The sequence below is a fragment of the Xiphophorus hellerii genome, chromosome 17 (assembly GCF_003331165.1).
Source record: "Xiphophorus hellerii strain 12219 chromosome 17, Xiphophorus_hellerii-4.1, whole genome shotgun sequence".
Lineage (NCBI taxonomy): Eukaryota > Metazoa > Chordata > Actinopteri > Cyprinodontiformes > Poeciliidae > Xiphophorus > Xiphophorus hellerii.
In genome coordinates, this window is record NC_045688.1 from 18,969,872 (window position 1) to 18,993,702 (window position 23,831).

Sequence of the window (23,831 nt, forward strand, 5' to 3'; positions counted from 1 at the left end):
TTTATTGCAGAAAAATTTGCAATAAACTCACAACTGTATGAGGGATCTGTTGATTTAAAAAAAAAATTGCACCAATTTCTGCAACCCCCCCCCCCAAAAAAAACCAAAAACAAAACTGTAGTGACTGATTAGAGAACAAACAGCATGAGGAAGATGAAGGAACCAGACGAGCAGATTTCTGGTCGCCACAGATCAGGTTCTGGTAGATTTGGTTTACTGTATCTGTGTTAGTTTTGCGTCCTTGTAGTTTTCTGATCCTCTTTGAAATTTGATTTAAAGCCCAATTGGGAAACAGAACTGTTTTAAATGGCAGCGTATTTATTAGAGAATGCTTCAAGAGACAAGAAAAAAGAGACGAGAATGCTTCGATGTAACCTGGATCATCATGTTGAGCCCTCCTTTACCCTGGCGGGTTTAGCTGAGCGGACCGGATCGGTCACGGTCACTACAGCTGATAAAGAAATACAGAAACAAACAAACAAAAAAAAATCTGTCCAAGAGATTGTTTGACCAATATCTAAACTTTCTCTGTTCTACTATCAGTTCTCTGTTTTCTAAGTTTTCCAGGTCGGTGTAGCTGATCTCTTTGTTGACTCAACAGGGAGAGTTGTGGACTCTTATCTGAATGTCACCAAGGCTTTTATCTTTAAATGTCAAATTAGGTTGCGTGATAAGAGGTCAGATGTTGTTTCCAATGTGTCCGCAGCACTGGGAGGCCTTCCGGTTCATCACAGAGATCTTCATCCTGGTTCCTGCTCTGCTGGGCCTGAAGGGGAACCTGGAGATGACTCTGGCCTCCAGGCTGTCCACAGCTGTGAGTCCCTCCATAAGCTTATTTTGTATTTCTGTCTCTATGATGCAAATGCTACTGTCAGAATGTGCTGGTTGGATAACCTTCAGAAAAAAATACCACAGCATCATGGTACTGGCAGGAACCAGCATTCAAACAAAGCTGTTCAACAAGATCTGCTTGTTGTTCACAGCAGCCTTCCAACATTATCATTACTTGGCATTTCTTTAGTTTCCACGGTGTGGCTGTTTTCAGCTGGCAGAATCACTAAAGGATTCTATGAGTCAGCTGACCACAGTGTGCAGTTTTTGAGCATTTTAATACTTTGTATGACTTGATACCAGTACTAGGTATGAGTATTTATTGTCTCAATTATCATTACACACTGATAGATAGGAGTAGGAACTGGGGACGTGAGGGGGGGAGACACGTCCCACCCAATATGGGAGACAAAAATAAAAAAAATTACTTGGAAATCTTTTAATTCACATGCTTTTATTTTGAAAGTGCAATACAGCTTCATATCAGTTCAAAACTCTTGAATGATGTCACCTGCACACAAGTAGGTACTGTGACCTGCAGACACATTTACCAAAAAATGGATGCAAAGTAATTTTAAATAGTTTATCTTCACTTTTAGCATTTTTGCAATAATATCACAAAATGTCATGGTTAAAGTTCAATTCCACCCACGTTTAAAGGTCACCTGTGCCTAATGGCAATCAGCTTGCTGAAGATCCTACTCTCTAGTTCTGTGATCAGTTTGCACATAAAGTGTGCCATTTTTCACCACTTTGGTTAAGATTAGTTCATGTGAGAGTCAAGCTGCTGGAACATCTGTAAAACCTGGAGGAGAACCGTTCTGATCCTAACATCCTTCTGGAAGGGTCAGATTGGAACACACTTCCTGTTCTGTTCACATGGAGGTAGAGAGGTATTTTAAGCCGTTGGTTTTTTCACTTCTCAATCTGAACAGAGCTGGAAGCTGAATAAAGAAAAGACAGAGCAGAACTGGGTCTTTGTTGGGGTTCCAGTTGCTGGGCCCCTCCCTCTTTGGCCCCCAGCTCCCTGCATGGAGGAGCTCCAACTTCACAGCACTGTGTCAACAACAAGCAGAGTTCAGTCAGATCAAATACCCTCTGCAGCTCCTCTAAAAGCACATTTAACCCCTTCTGGTCATGCTGACAAGGACAATTTCAGCACTGCACTACTGTTTATTATCTCTCTATCACTCTGTAGGTAAATGTAGGGAAGATGGACTCTCCCATAGAGAAGTGGAACCTAATCATCGGCAACCTGGCACTGAAGCAGGTAATCACCCAGCCGGCTCCCATCCAGCACCCTGTAAAAGTATTAGCACCCAGTACATGTTCACAGTTTAACTTTGGGATTATCATTGGGATTTTATGGGTTAAGCAAACACAAAAATGCTAATGGTTTTTAAATTTTTCAGTTTTTTTTGTTTTTTGGGGGGGCCAAGGGGGGTTCTGTGATGCTGTTTGTTCTCCATCAAACCCATAAGCCTTCACAGAACTTTTTTTTTTTTTTTTTAAACATGAATTATGTAAAAACGATGAGCTGCTTTGTTGGTCCATTGTATAAAATCCCAATAAAATACTCTGAAGATTGTTACAGCAACGTGAGAAACGGTGTAAAACAATTGAAGAGGTATCTTGCTCTGCTTCTATAATTCCAGGTTTTATTATCCTCATCAGTCAATCAAATTCTTGGTTTCTTCATATTCACATTTAAGGATATTTTAACACAATAAGCTGTAAATAAGGTTGGAAGAAAAACTTCGGTCTTTACTGTGATGTAATTTATTGTAGAGGAATGAGGGCTGGGCTGTTTTGAGGCTTTTTTACCTTCTCATGAGCTGCAGCTGACAGTAGGTGATGATGAGTTTTCATGTGACTGCTGCTGATCATCCACCCACACACTAAACACACAGGAACACACAGCTACGTCACCGCAGGATGACGGGCTGTTTGTGTACCTCGTTGTGGAATAACATCAGAAATGACTGTGGCAGATTATACTCAGATGTAATGCTTTGCTTCTTCAACATGTCAGCTTGTCTTTTTAAATTTTTTTTATTTATTTTAACAATCAAGTGAAACCCCTGTGTGTGTTTCCAGGTCCAGGCCACAGTGGTGGGGTTCCTGGCAGCTGTAGCAGCCGTCGTGCTCGGTTGGATCCCAGAGGGGAAGTTTCAGATGAGCCATGCTGTTTTGCTCTGCTCAAGCAGCGTGGCCACGGCCTTCATAGCCTCCCTGCTGCAGGGTAAACACTCTTATCATAAACTGTCACAACTGGAGCTCAGCACCACTTCTTCCTTAAAAAATACTCTCCTCTCTGTGGATATAGTTTGCTACCAACATGTCAGGGTTAGTTTTTCTTTACTCAGGAGAAAAAACTCTTTGTTTTTTTCTCTTTTGTTCCTTTGTTCTTTTTTCCCCACTTGTCTTTCTTTTTCTTCCTTTTTTTTTTGGCTTTTTCACCTTTTTTCTTTCTACTTTTTTTTGCTTTTAATTTTTTCCTCTTTTTCTCCTATTTTTCTCTCCACTTATTTTTCCCCATTTTGTTATTCTTTTCATTCCCCTTTTCCTTTTTTTTGATTTTTTACTTTTCTTTGAAATGCTTCGGGGTTTCATCTTTATCCATTGAGAAACTGAAATGTTTACTTGTTAAAAAAAAAAAAAATCTCCCTACCCGAAGATCAAGTTTCCTCTTCCAAGCCCCTCTGGAAGTGGAAACAGAAGGTTTTTTTTCCTGTTAATTTAACTTCATTTCTTAATTTGACTTAATTTCACCTCTTATTCTATATGGCTGCAGCAAACATTTCCACCCTATTTGACCCTTCTCCAGTGACTCCCTATATTTTCTTCCTCCATAATGATCAGCTTAAAGTCGTGTTAGTAATGACCACTGCTAAAGTTCCCTGCCATTTTCTCATTGTGTTTAGGTATCCTCATGGTCGGGGTAATTGTGGGGTCGAAAAAGACCGGCATCAACCCGGACAACGTAGCCACACCCATCGCTGCCAGTTTTGGTGACCTCATAACTCTGGCCATCCTGGCCTGGATAAGCCAAGGCCTCTACAAATGTCTGGGTCTGTAGCTAACTACTGTGTTTATGAAGCTTTCACAGCCACAGTCAAAATTACATGACTATTAGCAGGGAGCAGCTGTGTTTTCCTTTAAAAGTCTAATGGTTGGAAACTAATTGTTTAATTTGTCAGTTTAGTTTGTTTATGAGTCCTGTCTGTATTTTAGTCAGCTTTTAAATGAGATAATATGCAGCTTTCCCACTGATCCATGCAGGCTTCAGAAGTCTTTGACAAGCTATTAAATAAAACAATTCCAGGTGATTTCAGAGAATAGTTAAATACTCCACCCATCCTCATTAGGATCGACATTTTTTTTCATGTAAATTTGTTTGTGGTTGTATAAACACCAATTACTCCAACACCAAGGGGTGTAATGATGCATCCAGCTCAAGAAACAAGACAATACATGATGGCGGTTTCATCAGACGAGACATTTCAGAGCATTTACCAATATTTTTTTGAAAACTTGGAGTCCCATTTTTGTCCCCAATGATTCAAACATTAGAATCTATGTTTTTTTTTTTTTTTAAATCTGCAATCGGTTAAAAAAATTGTAGATTCAGAAAAGACTGGCATCAACCTGGACAATGTGGCCACACCCACTGCAGCCTGTTTGGTGACCTCATAACTCTGGCTTGGATAAGCCAAGGCCTCTACAAATGTCTGGGTCTGTAGCTAACTACTGTGTTTATGAAGCTTTCACAGCCACAGTCAAAATTACATGACTATTAGCAGGGAGCAGCTGTGTTTTCCTTTAAGTGTTTATATTTTGGGTTTTATGTTTTCCTCATTCTGAGGGAGTGCTAATTCCAGAAAAGCATTTCAAATGCTCCCAAATGATTCCACATAATGAATTAAGGTTTTATAAATAAATTCAAACAGGCAGGCCCATTTCATATTGTCCAGGATAATTCCAGTAAAAGTTATCACAGGTTTAAAATAATTCAACACAGCACACGCTCATTAAGACGACATCATGTTTGTTACCAGGTATTAGGATGATTTAAATCAAACCCAGAATGTACAAAAACATACACTACAGATTCCACCATTTCATTTTTATAGAATCAAGACAGAACAAACTGAAAGGTTTAGTAAAAAATTAAATGGCCTTATTATGAAGTTACCACTGACATAAACATCTGTTGAAAATATGCAAAGCTCAGTGATCTACATCATCCATTTATTCAAGATGCAGATGCCTTAAGGATGCCTCTGCTATTGCATCGTAAAGTTAAATACTAATAAATATTGAAATGATAAGTCTGACAAGAACTAGGGTAGAGAGAGAGAAGGGGAAGACATGCAAAACATGACCTGAAACCAGATCAACCCTCTGCAAACTGAGGCACCCAGCAAACCAAATAAAGGTTTTGAACTCTGGAGCTTTAAAACAGTGAATAAAAATAATTTCTGATTATACATGTCTGAACTCTGAGGTTTTAAAAACAGTTTTTTCAAACATCTAATGCATTGCTAGATGTTGATACTAATAATACTTCTACCTGTGAATTTAGAAGTATGATAAGCTTTAATAGTTTGTAGTACTAAAACAATCATAAAATCATTCATATCTTAAAAAGTTGCTTAACTCTGCTAGACCATGATTCCCCCCTCTCTCTTGATGTGTAATTAGACACTTCCCTCAGTCAGCCAGTAGGGGGCCCTCCTGACTCATTCTGTGGCATGTTTTTGATGTCTCTGCTCCAGCAGACCCGATCCAGAAAGATTCATTCTGATTCACCATCCTGCCTTAGGCTCTCAAATAAAGCTGTTTACCCGATACATTAGAACCTCTGTCAAATGTCATCCAATCATAGAAATGTGTGAAATTATTAATAAAAGAAACGATTAAATATTTGGAGCTTAATTTTAAATAGTTCTGGGACTGTGCAGCTGTGCAGTGAGACTGCAAACAGGAGCCCTGTTGTTTTTCACTCCAGTCACACAGATACTTTCTGTTAAATTCACATCAAAATATGTCTGCGGAACTTCTAACTTTGGATGCAGTCAGCCCAATACCAGATGTCGCCACGGCGACGGCCATGACAGCTGCAGGGATTCAGACGACTCCTGATAGGTTTATTTATGGCAGTTGCTGTTGTTGAGGCTACCGCAACACATGGAAGTTGAAATTCTGCACATGCAGAAAACTGTATAGTTCTACAAAATATTATGATGCACTGTGTGTGTGCGTGTGTGTATGCAGTGCCTTGCAAATGTATGGTGAAGCAAAATGATGCATGTGTTTTTGGGGGATTGTTTGGGTCATATCTCTACCAGTTTGCCCATTCATCCTTGCAAAATGGCTTAAGCTTAGTCAAAATAAATGGAGCATTAAACATCAAGTTTAAAGTCATAGAAAAGCAAAGCAAAATTCACAAAAGCTTAATCTTTGTAGATTAAAGTTAAATTGTGATGAAATAAGGCACTCGGTTTCTTATTTTCCTGTTTGTTCGAATGTGGTCTGTCAGGCAGTGAGTTTAGTTCATTTACAAGTTCTGTTCAAAACTGAACTTATTAAATTCAGTTTAGAGATTAATCATTTTCTATGCATCATAATTATGTACTGCTTTTTTTTAGCCTGCTACATAAAGTGTTAATAACATACAATGATGTTTTTATGATTAAATCTTGTTTGTAAGAGTTCTGACCCAGACTGTTAGAGACTCAGGAAACCTTTGCAGGTGTTTGGAGTTAATTCCCTGATTAGGGTGCAACACCATGGGTTTCCAAGGTCCAATATTCATTTTTTCTGAGACACTGAAATTAACTTCAGAAAAATATTTGACTTAATCTATGAATTTAATTTCCTGAGATATTAAAATCTGCTTGTTTTATATATATATATATATTTATATGCTTGCTGGTCCTAATGAAAGGAGTTAAAGTACAGTCTGACATTCAGTGGTGGTTTTGATGCCCCGGGCAACATTAGAGCGTACCAGATAAAAAATAAGTATGACCTATCATTTGGTCCTAGAGCTAGTTTTCATTGGTTCTCTGCATAGCAATGTAGTTTTGGCACCCCCTACCTACCGCTGAGATTAGGGAAACTTATTTTACATACTACCCCAGAATTTAAATGGATTTCTTCTTTATGATTTTTTGGGGGAAGGGGCACGGCAGACAGAAGTCATCGTTCATGGTTCTATTTATGCAGAAAACCACAACTCAGAAATGCAAAAATGAAATATTAACTTTGTTACTGTGTGTTTGCTCTTTGCATTTTATTTTTTGCACAGACATAGATAATTCATCCTCATTGGTAATTTATTTGTTATCTTGGCTATCTAGGCAGAATTAGCAGGATCACTTAGGACATTGGTAGGAGTGGTTCGGTATGATATATGGTATCGTCCGACGTATTCAGTAGAGCATTTCCACCACCAGTACTGTACAATGATACGGGTCGGTATGGATCTGTTGTATGGGCTGCTTTTACAACGAAACGAACTGCACCGACCCGTGCCGTACCACTCAGTGGAAACAAGGCATTCTACAATTAGAATAACTTATGCAAACTTGTAATAATAAATGCTGTCCATGGGAGCCAAAGAAATGTATTTTCAGCATCTTTCTCCTGCTCCCTCCCCAGACTCCTATCCTTACGTATCATCGTTGGTTTGCGCCTTCTTTATGTGTCTGACTCCTCTGTGGATCATCATTTCCTCCAAGCACCCGGCCAGCCGCACGCTGCTGTACTCCGGATGGGAGCCAGTCATCACCGCCATGGTCATCAGCAGGTGTGTGTTATGTTGATACTTCTCAGGAGAAGAAAAACCCAAAGTGTCCTTTATGTGATCTTGTGTGGATTTCATGTGATGGACCAACGCTAGGTAGGGTTTCATCTTTCCAACACCTACACTGCAGCCTTGACTCAGTGTAGGCTGAGTCAAGGCTGATGTGATCTGGGATCATTAGTGACCTCTAGTGAGTTATCAGGGTGTGAGAATCTTGCAACTCTTGGAAGACTGATGTTCACAGATGCTCTCCATCCTGTCTGACTGAGCTTGAGTTGTTTTGTAAAGAGCGAGTGAAAATATCAGCTCCTAGTTATGTGAAGCTGCTATAGCTCTAAAAAACTCTGAATTTACTTCTGCTACTTCTGATTTTTACACACCCAGTTCTACTGGAACACACTTCGGTTTGTTGTTATGAATTCTTTTGCTAGTCACTGTATCCTGTTTATGCTTCTCCCAGCATCTGCTTTGTTGGATGACGCATTCCCTTAAACAAATTGCAGCAGTGAGCGCTCACGCCCTCCGTTCCCCTTGAGCCTGGCTCCTTACAAATAAAGCCCATAGGAGGGAAGCATCTCTCCTGCTCTGCAGCACTTTCTTCTTCTCACTCGGCGCATGTAATTCAACTCGGCCTTTCACGTTTTTTAGCGAGGGAGATGTAGAGAAAACACTAATACTAGCAGTGCATATCACCACCTTGGTTGGTTATTGAAATATCAACAATAATCTCTTGGTTTATTCAGAATGAATGGATGTTATTTAAAGCTTACCTAAGTCAGATTATCAGTTTAGGGAAGAGAGTGGCACAGGAAGGACACAAAGTATGTCCTTAACTTTGACATCACAAGTTGCATTGCCTACATAAATGTGCGCAGAACTTTATCAAAAAACACAACTGCGGTGCTTTCATTAAGTGAAAAAACGTAAAAGGTTTGTTCAGTCATTAATAAAAACATGTCGCACCATCAACCTCGTCGTCTTCTTCGTGGTTTGCACCAGTGGTAACATCAGGATGTTGATCATGTGACTCATGTGATCCGAAAAAAACTGTTTCCATTGTAGTTTTGCAAATAAACCAATTTCAATACAGCCAAAAACACAACCTTAACCTAGAAAGGTTAAGGTGGCAAAACTTTGTATCACAAAATGACAGTTGCTTTTCAAAATTGCTGTGTTTCCATTAAGTGAATTTATATTTGTAATTTCAATTTCCACAAATCTCTGAATCCAGTTCTACCTTTATTTAAGGCAGTCTGTCATTCAACAGAAATTGTTTCCGTTGAACAAATTTATTTTTGAGATGCCAAATTGTCAATGTCAAATTATATGGTCAGTGGAAAAGCAGTTATTGATACCAACTTTCTCCAGTTCCTACTGATACAATATATTTGTTCCTTGTACAGTTAAAAGACATTTCTGTGGTTTATAATGAAGTCTAAACATTAAAATAAATTTTCATTTTCTCTAAAACGGTTCCAGGTTAGAGCTGTCTCACTGTGTCAGCTATTACCTTCAGGGTTAGTGACTGGAGATATTGGTACAACAAATAAAAGTGGAATTTCTAGCAGGAAATATGTTTTTCTACCAGATCTACTTAAAATAAAAGGTATGTGTAAAGAAAAGAGTCCTTATTTACCATCTTAACTTGTATAATATTTTATTGTGTGGTAACAATGCATTGTAATGCAAGAAGCCCTCCTGCCACAAATACTCATTAATTATAGATGTTAGGAGCAGATCCAAACCTGTGTGTGAGTAAGTAGAAAGAAAAGTGTGCTGTGATTTTTATTACACAACATTCATCATCATTCCTACCTCCTTTTCTAGTCAGATGTTTTCTGGCTTGCAGCTAGCGATGGTTGCATCCATTTTCATGGCTGAGTCGAGAAAAATGGGAAAGGGAGAAATGGAAAATAAAGCAGCTTGAAGTTACTGAAGATTTATGACTTTAGGTGTGGAATACAGAGCTCAGGCATCGACGCAGAATACAGTGGCCAGCCAAGAATAAAGCGGGGGATAGCAGCGTCCGAAGCAGATAAACATTTCCCAGTCCAGTTTGGTCTTTGACACGTTGAAATGGAAAGAGATAAACCAGAGCGACTTTGCTGTAATCTCAGCTTTCCTTTTGTTGGCTCCCAAACTGGACATATAGTGTCACCTATACTAGTAGACTGCATGAACATCAACTATGCCTTCCATAATCAGGTACATTTGACTACGAGACATTGGAATATAATTTTTCGCCATAAGAAGCATGTTTTGAATGTGAAACAATGTAACAGGTCAGCTGACGTTGAGCACTATCTCCTCCCACACTCTTGCAGAGGGAGGAATTGACCACAGTGATTTTCAGTCAAACTATGACCGATGACACTTTCACTGCTCCAATTGGTGACTTCATTTAACCAAACACACCTGGGTCTAATGACTGATGTAAAACACTTTGGACTGCAGTTTTGTCGAAATGTGCTATACAAGTAAAATTGATTGATTCAGTTGTGTTTCCATCTAATTGTCAAGCAACTTTTGAGCAAACGTTCAAACTGTCGCTAAAAAGAAAAAAAAGAAAGAATTAGGCCTGTTTCCATCCACTCATTTGGAGAAAATCAACCAGGCCTCAGAAAGTGGGATTTCATCAGATGTTGACGCTACGCATGGCTGTAATAAACAGGAAGTAGAGGTTGCTACTAGCATGTTTGCCCAAGTCTCTTTTGAAATAGATTTTTAATGTCAATGAGACATACCTGGTCAAATTAAAGGTTATGGTTCACACATCTCAGATAAATGAAAAGAGTCGTCCTCAGAGCTAGAGGTTTGGACTTTGAAATTTTCCGATTCTTCCACGACCACCAGTGGATGGGAGTGTTCCTCCACACCCATCCCAGCCTAGAGTGCCTCTCGCCGGCCACTGCATGCTGACAGTCCTCCCATCCATTCTGGAGGTTTGGGCGGGGAAAGTTAATTACCTCAGAACATATTCAGAAAATGTGTTTCCATCTTCCTTCCCTTTGGTGCATTAAAACACAAACAAGCAGAAAAACATTTTTGCGAAATAGAAGTGTTATGGTATTTCATATTTTCATCAACCTTTTCTAATGCAATACGTTAGAAAAAAATGTTGATGGAAAGACGGCTATTGAAAGGTTGTTGTTCCAGTAACTCTGGAGGAGAACCCTAACAGCAGTAGCTGAACCATGTTTTAAAAGGTTCTGTGTTTTCCTGCTATTGAGAAAAGGTTTCTCTCCTGCTTGGAGAGCAACCAGGTGTTCCAACCATGAACTTCTCTCAGCGTTTAAACTGATTTCTAATCTCTTCCAGTTTGGGGAAGTTTAGATTTAATTAATGATTGAGAGATAACCACACACAGACACCACAGGTGATTGTAAATAAACTGAAAATCTGTTGCAGATAACAGTACATATGAGCAGTAAGCATAAAAACTGAACAGATATACCTGAATTATATATCTGCGTGTGTAAGGTCATGTAAGGTTGAGTTCTTTTTAGAATCTTTTGAAGACCAGATCTTTCATTTATTCCACATTCACCTCCTAGTCAACAAATGATCAAACTTTTTCTTCTCTATTTTTGTTCTTTTATATTTTTCTTTTTGCCCTTTTAATGTTAAAAATAACACCATCAGGTAATCTGTGTATGTTGTGTGTTGCAGTATCGGAGGACTCATTCTGGGCAAAACGGTGTCTGACCCTAACCTAGCTGGCATTGTAGTATACACCCCAGTTATCAACGGTGAGTATTGACTGCCCTTTTGGATTATCATATGAAAAAGTTTGGGCACTCCTGATAATATTAATTTTCATTTCCAAGTATGTGGGTATTTGGATCAGATATTTCAGTCTGATGTATCAAATAACTGATGGACTCGGTAATATTTCAGCAGTACAATGAGGTTTATTGGATTAAATAGAAAATGTGCAAAATACACAGAGAAAAAAATTTGACAGGTGCAAAAATTTGGGCACTTCAACAGAAAAATCACATTAATATTTAGTAGATCCTCCATTTGCAAAAATAACAACCTCTAGACTCTTCCTGTAGCTTCTAGTGAGTGTCTGCCTTCTGGATGAAGGTACTTTGGACCATTTCTCTTTACTAAACAATTCCAGTTCAGTTGGATTCAAATCATCCCACAGATGTTCAATGATGTTCAGGTCTGGTGACTGGGATGGTCATTGCAGAACATTTTACTTGTTCCTTTGCATGAATGCCAGAGTAGATTTGGAGGTGTGTTTTGGATCATCGTCTGGTTAAGACCTTATTAGTTATTAGAACCTGCTTTTTGTGATGATAAACCAGAATTCTGCTGCTGTTTTATAGGTTTTCCTCTTTAGGAGCTGCCTTAATGAAACCCTACTTTGAGCTGTTCTTATATTCCATCGATTCATTTCACACACGGCGTTCCTACGAGCTGACATCAAAGTGATGATGTCAGTTGAGGAAAGTTGGAGTTGAGGAAAGTTTCTCTGTTGTTGTTTGTCTCCTTTATCTCCCTCCTTTGTTTTAATTAGTGCAGTCTTTGACCCCGAGAACGGAGATGGAGACAAATAGTTTCTAGACAAGATGGATACCAGGGACACAGAGGCCATTTATCTTGTGCAGTGCAGTGAACATTGAGTGATGGTGGATGTGAAAACGGGGAAAGCAGCCCTGCTTAGTGAACCCCTGCTTAAAAAAACTGTAGAAACTTTACCTAATGAGACTGGAGCTGGCAGTCGGCTGCTTTCTGTGTATCTGTTTAGTTTAAACTGGACCTTTTTCACGTCCCGTTGCTAGCAGCCGGAGCTGTGCTTGTCTGTTCTTTTGGCACCTTAACAACAAGAGATAAGCTTTTAATTAAGTAGCATTAATGAGAGAGAGAAAGAGAGGATTCTTCTTCTGTGCTGCTTTCCTTTGAGACAGTATCTGCGCCAAACAACTGAGGTCTCCAGGGAGGGGCCTGCTCGTGAATATAATCAGTTTCTGTGTTGTAGCAAATTTTTAAATCTCCATCATTTTCAAAATTCTGATGACAAGCGGAGGAAAAACCCTGAGGCTGTTTAGTCTTGTTTCTGCTGATTAAAACACTCTGTGGCCTAAAGAAAAGAAACACACACAGCAAATAAATGGATGTCTGACTCTTACCTGATATGGTTGAAAAAAAATGTCATAATCATTTTAGGTTGTTTTTCTAAATAAAAGATTTTCAGAAAGAGTCCTCAGTGCAAATGCAGCAGAAAAAGAAAGGAAGTCTATCTAGCTGATTACTTCTTTATTGTAACATTACTTTTTGGCAATAAATGTTCAGTAAAGCCACATTTGTAAGGAAAAACATATTTGTGGGTTGAGCAGTAAGATTATGCTGGCGGCCATGAAAAACCTTCCCACCAACGCCGCTCTGCTTCATCTACAGATGAATCTGATTGGATGATTAATGGTGTTAGAAGAAACAAGACATGGTAACAATTTACCCAGCTGAACAAACATTGGCCTCTGTAATGTGTTGTAGCACCATACATTCCTCAAGCTGGTCACCAGCACGGTCACACACTGTTGCTGGATGCCATCGCATTCCTCACCCATAATTTGGTGCAAATAGGTTTCTGGTTTGGTTTTAGCGCTGTAGATTCAAGTGGCATACAAACCAGCACAGGTGTGTGTTTTTACCTGAGTTGTAAAATGAAAAGAAAAATGAAACACTCATATATTTTACCTTGCTATGGTTTACACTGGCTATTTTATTCACATGTGGATCCAAACTGTAGCTTTGTTTCTCCAGGTGTTGGCGCTGGGAGCTCCTCCTATTATCTGGGTTTACATCACACCTCAGTGTTGCTTCTATAACTTTTGTCAAGTAATCTATTACTTTTAATTTTTCTGCAAGAAATCCTTGCAGTATCATAAATGCAGTTCTGAGTAGTCATTACTTCACCAGTTTCTCTAATATAGCATCCGAAATGTAGAGATGCTCTGATCTGATCTATATTGATGTCTATATCAGTCCTGATATTGAAAAAAATTTTAGATTGTGTATTGGTGGCAATATTCCCAATCCATAAGGACAGATCTATTCAATCTAATTCTATGCTTTGTGGTCTGAACAACATCAAGCATCAAGCTAATGAAACATTCATAAGCCTGTTGGTTGTTGACAGGCTGGAGGCTTCACTGATTTTGTGGCTGGATTCATTTCTTGTTGTTCCATTTATTTTATTAGTCAAATAAATGCATTGAGTTTCAGGTGTTAGAAAGCCTTTGATGTGACTTTGTGAAACCTGCTGTAATCCTGCTCAGTCATGCAGTGTCTGTGGCCTCCTGACTGCTCCCAGACACAGCTCAGGCTTTAATCTTTGCTTGTCATCTTGTCTTTTATTTTCCTTGCTCTGCTTAGTTTTTTTTTTTTTTTTTTTTTTAGAGGTGAAGCTCTTCTTGTGTTCTGTATCACTTTCTCTCATGAAAGTCACTTTATTCCTCCTCCTCAGGTGTTTTTCAAATATTTTACAGTGTTTCTTTGTGCTGTGTGTTATATTCAGATTGAAAATGATAAGAGGCTGACATGCATTTCCATTATTATATAAATTCACATTCGGTAATAAAGCATCAGGTATTAAAAGAAGATCACTTATTTGATCTGATCTGTTAAAGCTTTAAGATTAATACAGATAAACATTTGGGATGATGTATTGATGATGAAGCAACCCACCTTCAAAATCTTAAATTAAACTATAATTGCAAGGTTTCTAAAATATTAATATGTTCTTTCCTATTAACTGGTATTATTAAAGGAATAGACCTGTCATTTGTCTGTGAATGAACCAGTCTTGAGGTCAGTATTGAGTGAATAAAGCTGCAAAGTTGAAATGTTGGAAGTGGAATGCCATCACAAAGTTCATTCCTCATTTTTCAGCCAGTTGATATCAGTGATGGTGATTTAACTGTAAAGGTTACTTGACTTAAAGTCGATCCTTTAAAAATGAGAGATCTAAAAGGTCTAGACTCAGAGTTCCAAAAGCCATTTAAAGTTTGTAAAACCTTTAACTTGTTCATAATAAACATAAACAAATATGTGTTTTTGGTGTATTTCTGGATAAGCAGGTGAGATGGACTATTAAAACTTTAACTGTTTCCATCCTGCAATATTTCCAAATTCTTAAACAGGCATCTTTCAGGATACCTTTACTTGTGATAAGAAAAATCAGAATATTTTTGCTATCTCAAACTTTTCTTAAATTTCAAGACATAGGGTGTATTTTGGGTGTCAGCAACCTTTAAAACTAAAATCCATTCTTGCCTTCGGTTCAGCTGAATTCAAATTGATTAGAGCTTCAAAAGTTGTATGAATGTTCAAGAACCACTGACCTCAATTTTTATATACAGTAGATTTATAAATCTATTAGATATACTACTATAAATCTACTATAAGTAGATAAGTATAGTAGATTTAGGAATCTACTATATTCCCTTTTTAAAGAATTACCCTCTTTTTTTCAATTAAAAAAAATCGATAAAAAGCTCATTTTTACATTTTCTTCAACTGCAGGGCATAAATTTTAACATTTATGGAAACTGAAACATTCTGTTGCAGAAATGCTATGCAAATATTGCATAAAAACATGCAAAAAACCCAAACTTTTTTATTAGCTGTACCTTTTTAGAGATGTTGTTCTCTTTCTTATAGAAAGTAGTCATTTTAAGAAATTCTAGATCATTTACACTGTTCTATTTTGTCTCAGCCATTGATGACCCACCTGTCTGTCTTGTGCAGGTATTGGAGGAAACTTGGTGGCCATCCAGGCCAGCAGGATTTCTACCCACCTGCATTTCCACTGCGCTCCAGGAGAAGTTCCTGACGAGGCCAAGGGCTGCTACTACCCCTGCCGCGCATTCTGTGGCACAGGTCAGTCCAGCCACCAACTGCACTGGTCACTTCATTCTCATGTGATGTGGTAACAAGCATGCAGATTATACTTTAGAACTGGCACAGAATTAAACTAGTTCTACCAGCTGACAATATAATTTCATTTTTTTTAAAGTTTAATATCAGGATAGTCATTAATTGCTCTATCAATCAACTAAAAGGTCTGATAAAACATACTATGTTATGTTGTTTGTCCTACAAAATATTGCAAAATACTAGTAATACCAGAAGTGAGCCAGAGCAGGAGAATGATGCTGCCGGCAGCAGAAAGGGACTTGGAGTTGTTGTTGTTAAGCCTTTCAGAACATTTTATCAACATTTTGTGTCAATCAAAGAATTTACCATTTAATTAAACTGCAATGTCTTGCAGCTGTTCACCCAAAATTGAAAATCAATAATTCCCTGTGCTTTATTTACATTTTGAAAAAAAATTTATGGAAACACCAATTTCAAAAACAATGCCTCTAGAATGAGGTGATTTCTTTTTTTGGCCGTATCAAAATTTATTTATTTAGCAAAACTGTAATGGAAATTTTTTTTTTCTCGTCACACAAGTCACATGATCAACAGCTAGATGTTGCCACTGGCCAAAACCATAAAGGAGGTGGCAGGAAGTAGTTGGACGATGATGGCGCAGCATGTTTTTTTAATGACTTTTCGGTAGAACAATCTCACTCATGTGTGATTTTAATTGCGCTTTCTTATTTAACGGAAACACTGTAATTGCAAATTTGTGCTTTTTTGACATTAGCGGAATATTGACAAAGTTTTGTGCACATTTGTAGCAGAAACACAACTAGTGTGTTTATAATGCCAAAGCTGGATATAGCTGGAAGGTCCATCCAGCTATATAGATGGAAGGTCACAGGACAGATGAGGACAAAGTCTGACAAAACTTTAATATTCTGCTCATAAAATGTCAGACTAACTCCAACTCCCAGAAAAAGTAATTATGTCCAAGACAGACTGAGGCTAAATTCACTAAATGAATTTCAGCTTTCATCCACACAGTCCTAGTATGCAGCTTTGATCCAGATTTACAGGGACATATTTAATCTTCATGCCAAGCAAAGGCAGATGGTTAGAGATGCTTTAAGGAATAAACTATAATCAAAATGACTTTGGTCAATATTAACATTTTTGAATAATTGAAATTGGATCATTTGGTGAAAACAGTACATTTAAGAACACTTTGAGAACATCGACTTGCTTTCAACATGAACTTTTCCCTGATATCTGCTCATTGAATCTTCCTTTAAAATAAAACTAATTATTTATTCAAATGTAGAACTTTATAATAAAAAATCCAAATAAAATAAGCAGTTTAATGTTTTTTATGATTATCTTACAATTGATGAAATCTTTCTGCAGAATGGGGCTCATCTGTATGAATAAAGTTTGTAGGGTGTATGATACTCAATATTTATATAGTGAACAAATGACCTAAACGTCATTTGCGTCTCTCTCAGTTTTTTTCCTCAAGGGTTTGTTTTTTAAACTCAGTCATTCAATCTAAACTAATTTAAGTACATTGTAATTACTTAAATGAGTAAGTTTAAATGTCACAATTTTAGTAGCTGTAAGGGGAAAATCATAATTAACAGCTTTCAAATATCCAACTGTGTAATTAATGTATATAATATGTGTATAGTAACTATTACGTTCCTAAAATAAATGTACTTTTCAATGGTCTTCTAATTTGTGCAATGGGTTTGCACACAACTTAAATACAATATTTAATTTTAAGTACGTTAGTGTGTTTTATTGAGCCTTTCAGCTAAGAGCTGTAACATGAGTGTCAACTTCAGCACGTTGGCGATGTCAAGCACGGTGGTGGCAGTATCATGCCCTGGATCTGGTTCCCATTCATTAGTTGCTTATAGATCACTCAGTTTTAATCTTACGACGTTGCACAGATTTTGTTTTGATTTTCGTCGTGATTTTTGATATTTTCACCTGTTATTGGATCACAAGTTCAGATTTTGACAAATATTTAAAATTAAGACTATGCTGAAAAAGCTAAAGTGATGCATTGTTTATGATACATTAAGTGAATCACACAAGTGTACGAAGGATTGACAGCAACAATCTGGGTCTGCAACAAAAAAAATTCAGCTTCTGCAGAGATTTCAGTTTAGGAACATGATCAGAACCAAACAGAAAGCTCTGTGCTTTTATTCTAATTTTTTGTACTGATAAGAGTCCAAATGTTAAAAGAAACTGCGTGGGCTTTCTCTGGACGCTCCATCGTCCTCCCACAATCTGAAACGAAACTCTTCTGAGTGAGCATGAATCTGATTTTCTTCCAGGGCTCAGAAATTTATTTGTGTCACTGGTGACTGAAAACTCCTGCAGTGTTTGTACCTTATTAAAGAGACCAGTCCTGTTACTTCTTGAGGTTACTGTGTGCAGAGCAGAAATTTTCTCTAGTAACTGTTAGCTGTTTGCTTCAGGTCTCACAGTATAATTCAGCTGTCCTTCCCCAGATGTAGAACCTTAAACTTCCTTTTCTTCAACCTGTAATTTCTCAGGAGCAAATCATCGCTCAGCTCAGGTTCTGCTGCTTCTGGGGATCCCCGGCCACCTGATTTTCCTCTACACCATCCACCTGATGAAAAGCGGCCACACCACACTCACCCCCATCTTCATGTCCGTTTACCTGGCTGCTGCTCTGCTGCAGGTGAGCATCTCCACATCATAGCAACAGGCTCACGGAGTAGTCCCATGTGATTCTGTTGTTGCTAAATATGAATAACCACAGACCCAAAGCCGTAAAGGGGCAGCATGTTTTTTTATTTTTTTCCAAGCACATAGTGCCATTTTACACACACAGTGAATTGTGTTGTTTTCAGTATATACAGTATATATATATATATATATATCAAATGACGTAAAAAAAACTTGACATCGATATTTAATGTCTTGAGATTGGGTCTCTTGTCTCTTTAAAAACTCCAGCTCTTTCTGAAATGTTTGCATATGGTTGCCAAGGAGATTCAAGGATTTCTCATACCATGGCTGTCTGCGCACGCTCTAAGAATAAGGTCTTAATCGGGTAATGATGGACTAGATCACTGTTCTGATGTGGATTAGAATCTAGACTTTAGGAACCACTGCTTTAAAAGTCAGGACTTTATTAAAAGGCACAGTTGCAAATTTGCGTCTTTATGGAGAATAACGATTGACGGCACAATTTAAAATTCACCAATAATTTCAGCTGTCAAATAATGTTCATTGCCTGTTTTTTTTTTTTATACCTTCCTTATCCCAGTTTTAATATTAATTTTTAACAACTTATTTATTATTCTAAGGCAAGAAATTAAATTTCATTTTTCAGAAAGTTTTCAACTTTTTAACTTTTAGAGTCTGACAGTTTTATCTCTATGCCTTTTGGTGAACTTTCGTCCGGCCTTGATATGAGTTTTCTTCAGCATTAGCTTTCCAAACGTTCTTTTTTAATTCAGTTGTATTGTTTTTATCTCCAAAGTGTGGTGCTGTAAGAGTTTGAAAATTACGTTGAAAATGCTTGAAAAGTACTTAAATCTTACTGTAAGTAAAGTGTACGAACCCTGGAGTGACTTTGCTTTTTGCCATTGGCACAAACCAGATCATGTTTAAATTGTTGCAGTGGTCCAGTGTCATCTCTCTACAGCAGGGGTGTCAAACTCCAGTCCTCAAGAGCCGGTGTCCTACAACTTTTAGATGTGCCTCTGCTGCACCACACCTGAATAGAATAATTAGGTCATTAAGGTTCTGGAGAACTGATCTACACAAGAAGGAGGTAATTAAGCCATTTCATTCCAGTGTTTTGTACCTGTGGCACATCTAAAAACTGCAGGGCCACTGTACACATATTTCCCAGGTTTGGTTCAAATGCAAGCAGACCTTTAAAACGTTTCCTCGGTAACCCAGAACACAGAGCTTTGCCGTAGCTGATGTGTGAAGACACAAATGCATAGAGAAGAACCTCAGCATTTTCAAAAAATAAAACTTATATTTTTGCGACGTTCCTAAGGTGATAAAAGGCAGTTCTTGTTTTCTCTTTTCAAGAAGAGAGACCAGGGTCAAACCACACGCCCAAGTTCTTTATCTGCTCCTTGCTTGTCAATTTTCAAGGTGACCATTAAATCTGTTTTACCAGAATTAGGAAGCAGGAAATGATTTGACAACAACCACTACTCGCTGATAGACAGGTTTCAACAGGTCAGCACAGTATTATAAAAGAATTTTACACAGAACATGGGTTTTCTCCTGAGGTTATCAACAGCCTCAACTGAGATGAGTTGTGAGTGTGTGTGTGCTCTTTAAACATTTAACCCCTGTGTGTTCTGTGAAGTTGTGTGCTTTCACACAACTTCACAGAAGGAGTCTGACCTGTTTGGAGTTTTGGGTAGTTCCAGCCGAGAGAATTCAATTATGAATGACTGCTTTCACTTATTCAGGTTCACTGTGATTTGTCGTAGTGTTTGGAATGCTAACAGCCTAGTTGGTGTGTGTGTGCGTGTGGGCGTGTGGGGGTGTGTGTGTGTGTGTGTCCAGCTCTTTCTCTGCCCCGCTGTGCCCCTGAATCTTTAATGCGGAGACGGCACATTAGGATGTTATGCAGGCTGCAGAGGAGTTGGAGACTTTACAAATCAATTGGCTCCATTACCAGCAGAGCTGCTTTGAGGTTCACAGTCACTGATGGAACATCAGTGGGAGGGGACAGGGAGAGGGCTGTAAGTTGAAAAGAAGCTTGCACCCAGCCTGTTTGACATTGTAGCCTTTACAAAAACTAAACACAGAATATTGATCAGTTCACTCATTAAATTCCAAAGCTGAATTCTGCTTTGAATCTGTCTGCATTGCTTAAAAGCAATGGCTTTATTACAGTTTTGGGGGGGAAGCTAAAATATGCACCACGTCTTTCTTCTAGAGCTTAATCTGCTTTGTCATCAGTGTGTTTGTGCAGACAGAGACAGAATAACACTCATTAGGAGCCTGAACGCAGCGTGCTCTGCAGAATTAAAGTGTTCAGGGGAAAAGGGTGACTGCTAATTCAGTTAACGCCGAGCGTTCAGTCAGAAATGATCCATGTGGCGCTGGTTGGTTTACCTGACAGAACAAACAGCACTGAGCTAACTTTGGCTCTCCATTAAAACTGACTCATATTGAGTCAGTTTACAGCATCTCTTAGCTACTTTGAAAGATTGTCTTCTTCAACCACATGTTTCTATTAAACCAGCTCTAAGGGAAAAGCTGCAATATTACAGTTACAGTTCTACTAATGTTCTTTTTTGGGGGGGCTTGAGGGGAGGTGTATTGAAATGGATTTGTTTCACAAAACTGCAATAGAAACACTTTTCCCATCTCACAGGTCACATTTTCTCACCACTTCTACAGTCAGTGGAGAAATAAGTTGCTGACTGACTTCAGTGAATGTAATTAGGAAGATCATCAACTCAACTTTGTCTTTTTCCTGAAAGAAGGATTGGAGTGCAGGGCCACCCAGTGCTAAGCAGTGTAGCATACAGACACCTCCAAACTTCAGATGCCCTTCGGATTAGCTCAACAACGGAGAGCTTTAATGAACATGTTTCCACGGCTGAGCAACTGCATCCAAGGTATACATCACTAGGTGCAATGGGAAGGATTAGCACCAAGCCTGAACTATAGTCACTTATAGTTTAAGTGAAAGAATTCTTAATGCTTCAGCATATTAACTTTAATCTCCCAACTTTGGGAGAATATTTCTTTAGATGTTTCAACGTGACTGCACCAGTTCCTCCATCATCTGCACTGAGTCCTGACTGTAGCTCTAGAGAAAACTGTTGGGATGAAGGTTTTCTCATCCAACATCAGCGTCTATAATTTTGACATTTTCCATAATCACATGACACCTTAAACAATATCTTCCTCTATCTACCGATACATAATCTATCTACTGATTTTCTCCATGGTGACCAATGTGTGTGTAAAGAGAACAAAGCAACATGTGGTTTTGTTTAGTTTTCAGCTAATAAAGGGACAAAGAACACATGGTTTTGTTAAGCCCTTACCAAACCAGGAACAGAACCAAAAACACTTAGTCTTCAGCGAGGTGTGTGTGAACAAAGGGAAGCAACAATGGACAATTGAGGCAACAAGAAAGTGAAAGCCAATGGATGCGCACAGTGCCAGATTCAAACTATGTTCTGAATCCAAACATCTCACACACACAGCAGCTTTAAACCAGCACAGCTGGTTGATGAGTAAAATGGAGGTCCAACACATTGATATATGATATGATATGATATGATATGATATGATATGGGCGAACACCTTCGTTTTGGTCAGGAGTTTCTTTGCTTCTGCCGGAGAGGTTTGAGGTTCTTGGTGTCTTGTGTTCTTAGGAAGGAACGAGGAATGGCTGTTACTAAATGAGCTTTATATCCCTCGAAAATGATGAACTTTGAAGGTTTCCAATCAAAGAGCAACTCTGAAATAGAAATCGCTGCAGTTGTGACAAGTTGACAGGACTATTCACTGGCTTGCTAAATGCAGCTGTCCGTATTCTCACAGGTACCAAGAAATCGGAACATATTACTGCGATTCTTACATCTCTGCCCTCATTGCGTATTTATGTTTTCTTGCCACCAGGGTAATTATAGAAGCTCCCTCAAAGGCAGAGACGGTTTCCTGAAGCTGGGTGGTTTGAAAGAACCTCCAGTCACTGTGAAAAGACAGAAAGGAACTTTGCTGAAAATTTCTAACTGGCCCACACTTCTTTATTAGTCTGACAGAGGTTATATCTCTAAAACACTTTCATCATATCATCTCTAAAGAGTACCGGGCAACACAAAGCAGGACGGCATTTTTCTAAGCAGTATTTCATATTAGATCAGTGAAATGCCTTCATCTTTTAAGCCATGAAAGGCTGTCAGCGCACTCGGAGCTCTTGTATTTTCGCACAGAGGATGATACATCATTACAATCAGTTCTCCCTGCTGTTTGACACCATCATCCCTGCATGTTTTCTACACGTCGGTGTTGATCACCGACAGCAATGTGGTTTTGTTTTGATAATTATGCCACTACAAACCGTCTTGACAGCTCATTTTCTTTTAATTTATAGACATACCCTTATCTTTTAATAGACTTTCCTTTTTTCTGTCACCATCATCCCTCCTGGTCCGGTAACCTAAATCATGAATAACAATTATCATAACTCTGCTTCCAGGCTTTACTTTCTTATTTCAGTTTTGTGTGTTTGTGCTATTCTGGGCTGCATTTTGAAACACTTCTTCCTTTCAGCCATAGTAACAAGAGCTAAAGCCCTGACCTGACCTCACCTCACCTCACAGAAAGAGTGTAGTTGAATTTTTTTAAGTGAGAACACTTTAATGCACATTGTCTTTAGTTAATTTGTGGATCTCGTTATTAAACCTGAGCTCTCTCTCCAGTGTAGCAGATAATTGAGTATGTGGATACAAGACATTAACTTATGTTCCCTGAGCTTGCTTTTTTTCCCCAAACAAAGCGAAACAAAAATAACTTTAGCCACTGAAACATTCAAGGTGGTGGCTTAAGATAAAATTGCCAATTGCCATTAGTGGTCACAGCTAACCAAAAAGTTAAGTTCACTAAACAAGAATCTTAGCTCTGCTAATGCTAAACACATAAAACGGTTAGCAGCAGCTAAGGCAATAATTAGTGTTGTGTTAATCTTGTGTTCAGTTACGTATAAAGGAACCCAGAGGCAGCATATAGCTGAACCCGAGAATGTTCCTACAGCTAATTTAGAATAACTTTCATCACACCAAGACATTTCTGACTAGATTTCTCAAAAAAATACAACAAAGAAATTCAATTATTTTTAATTACTTTATCAAAAAATGTCATGTTGAAGATCACTTGTACACTTTCTTAATAATCATTGGACAAATATTTGCAACTCTTATAGTGCCTGAGCAACTTTTTGTGAATTTCTGCTGTTATTTTTCAGATTTATTTTTAATGGTCATCTCTAAGCCTTTGAGTTTAGAAGGCTTTCCTGCCATCACCCTAATCTTTATGTAATCTGATAATTATGTAATTATCAGATTACATAATTTACACATTAAGCAATACACAGTAAGCCCAACAGAGAATAAACCTTCATAGAGGCAAATAAGGTAGTGAACAAAGACATCTGGAATGACAGAGAGCCAGGCACCTTCCAAAACTTAATATTTCACTTCAAAACCTGTGGTCTTTTGAAGATGTTGAGTTTTATATGTGCAGAAAGTTTCCTGTGAGTGAGACTGTCCATGCTGGT

At 38.3% G+C, this 23,831-nt stretch overlaps 1 protein-coding gene and 1 long non-coding RNA gene across 2 annotated transcripts in view; one reads left to right on the forward strand and one right to left on the reverse strand.

Annotated features, from left to right (window-relative positions):
* slc41a2b (solute carrier family 41 member 2b) overlaps positions 1–23,831 on the forward strand; it is a 29,886-nt gene that overhangs the window by 3,210 nt on the left and 2,845 nt on the right. Inside the window, exons 3-10 of the mRNA XM_032589626.1 lie at positions 707–814; positions 2,030–2,101; positions 2,929–3,073; positions 3,756–3,902; positions 7,498–7,645; positions 11,312–11,391; positions 15,404–15,535; positions 18,088–18,236. Of these exons, the coding sequence (XP_032445517.1) occupies positions 707–814; positions 2,030–2,101; positions 2,929–3,073; positions 3,756–3,902; positions 7,498–7,645; positions 11,312–11,391; positions 15,404–15,535; positions 18,088–18,236 (981 nt within the window). The remainder of the gene's footprint in view (positions 1–706; positions 815–2,029; positions 2,102–2,928; positions 3,074–3,755; positions 3,903–7,497; positions 7,646–11,311; positions 11,392–15,403; positions 15,536–18,087; positions 18,237–23,831) is intronic.
* Positions 23,043–23,831, reverse strand: LOC116736839 (uncharacterized). The gene is made up of 2 exons (XR_004342682.1): positions 23,716–23,831; positions 23,043–23,594 (listed from the first exon to the last, which is right to left on the reverse strand). It is a non-coding gene; the product is annotated as an uncharacterized LOC116736839 (long non-coding RNA).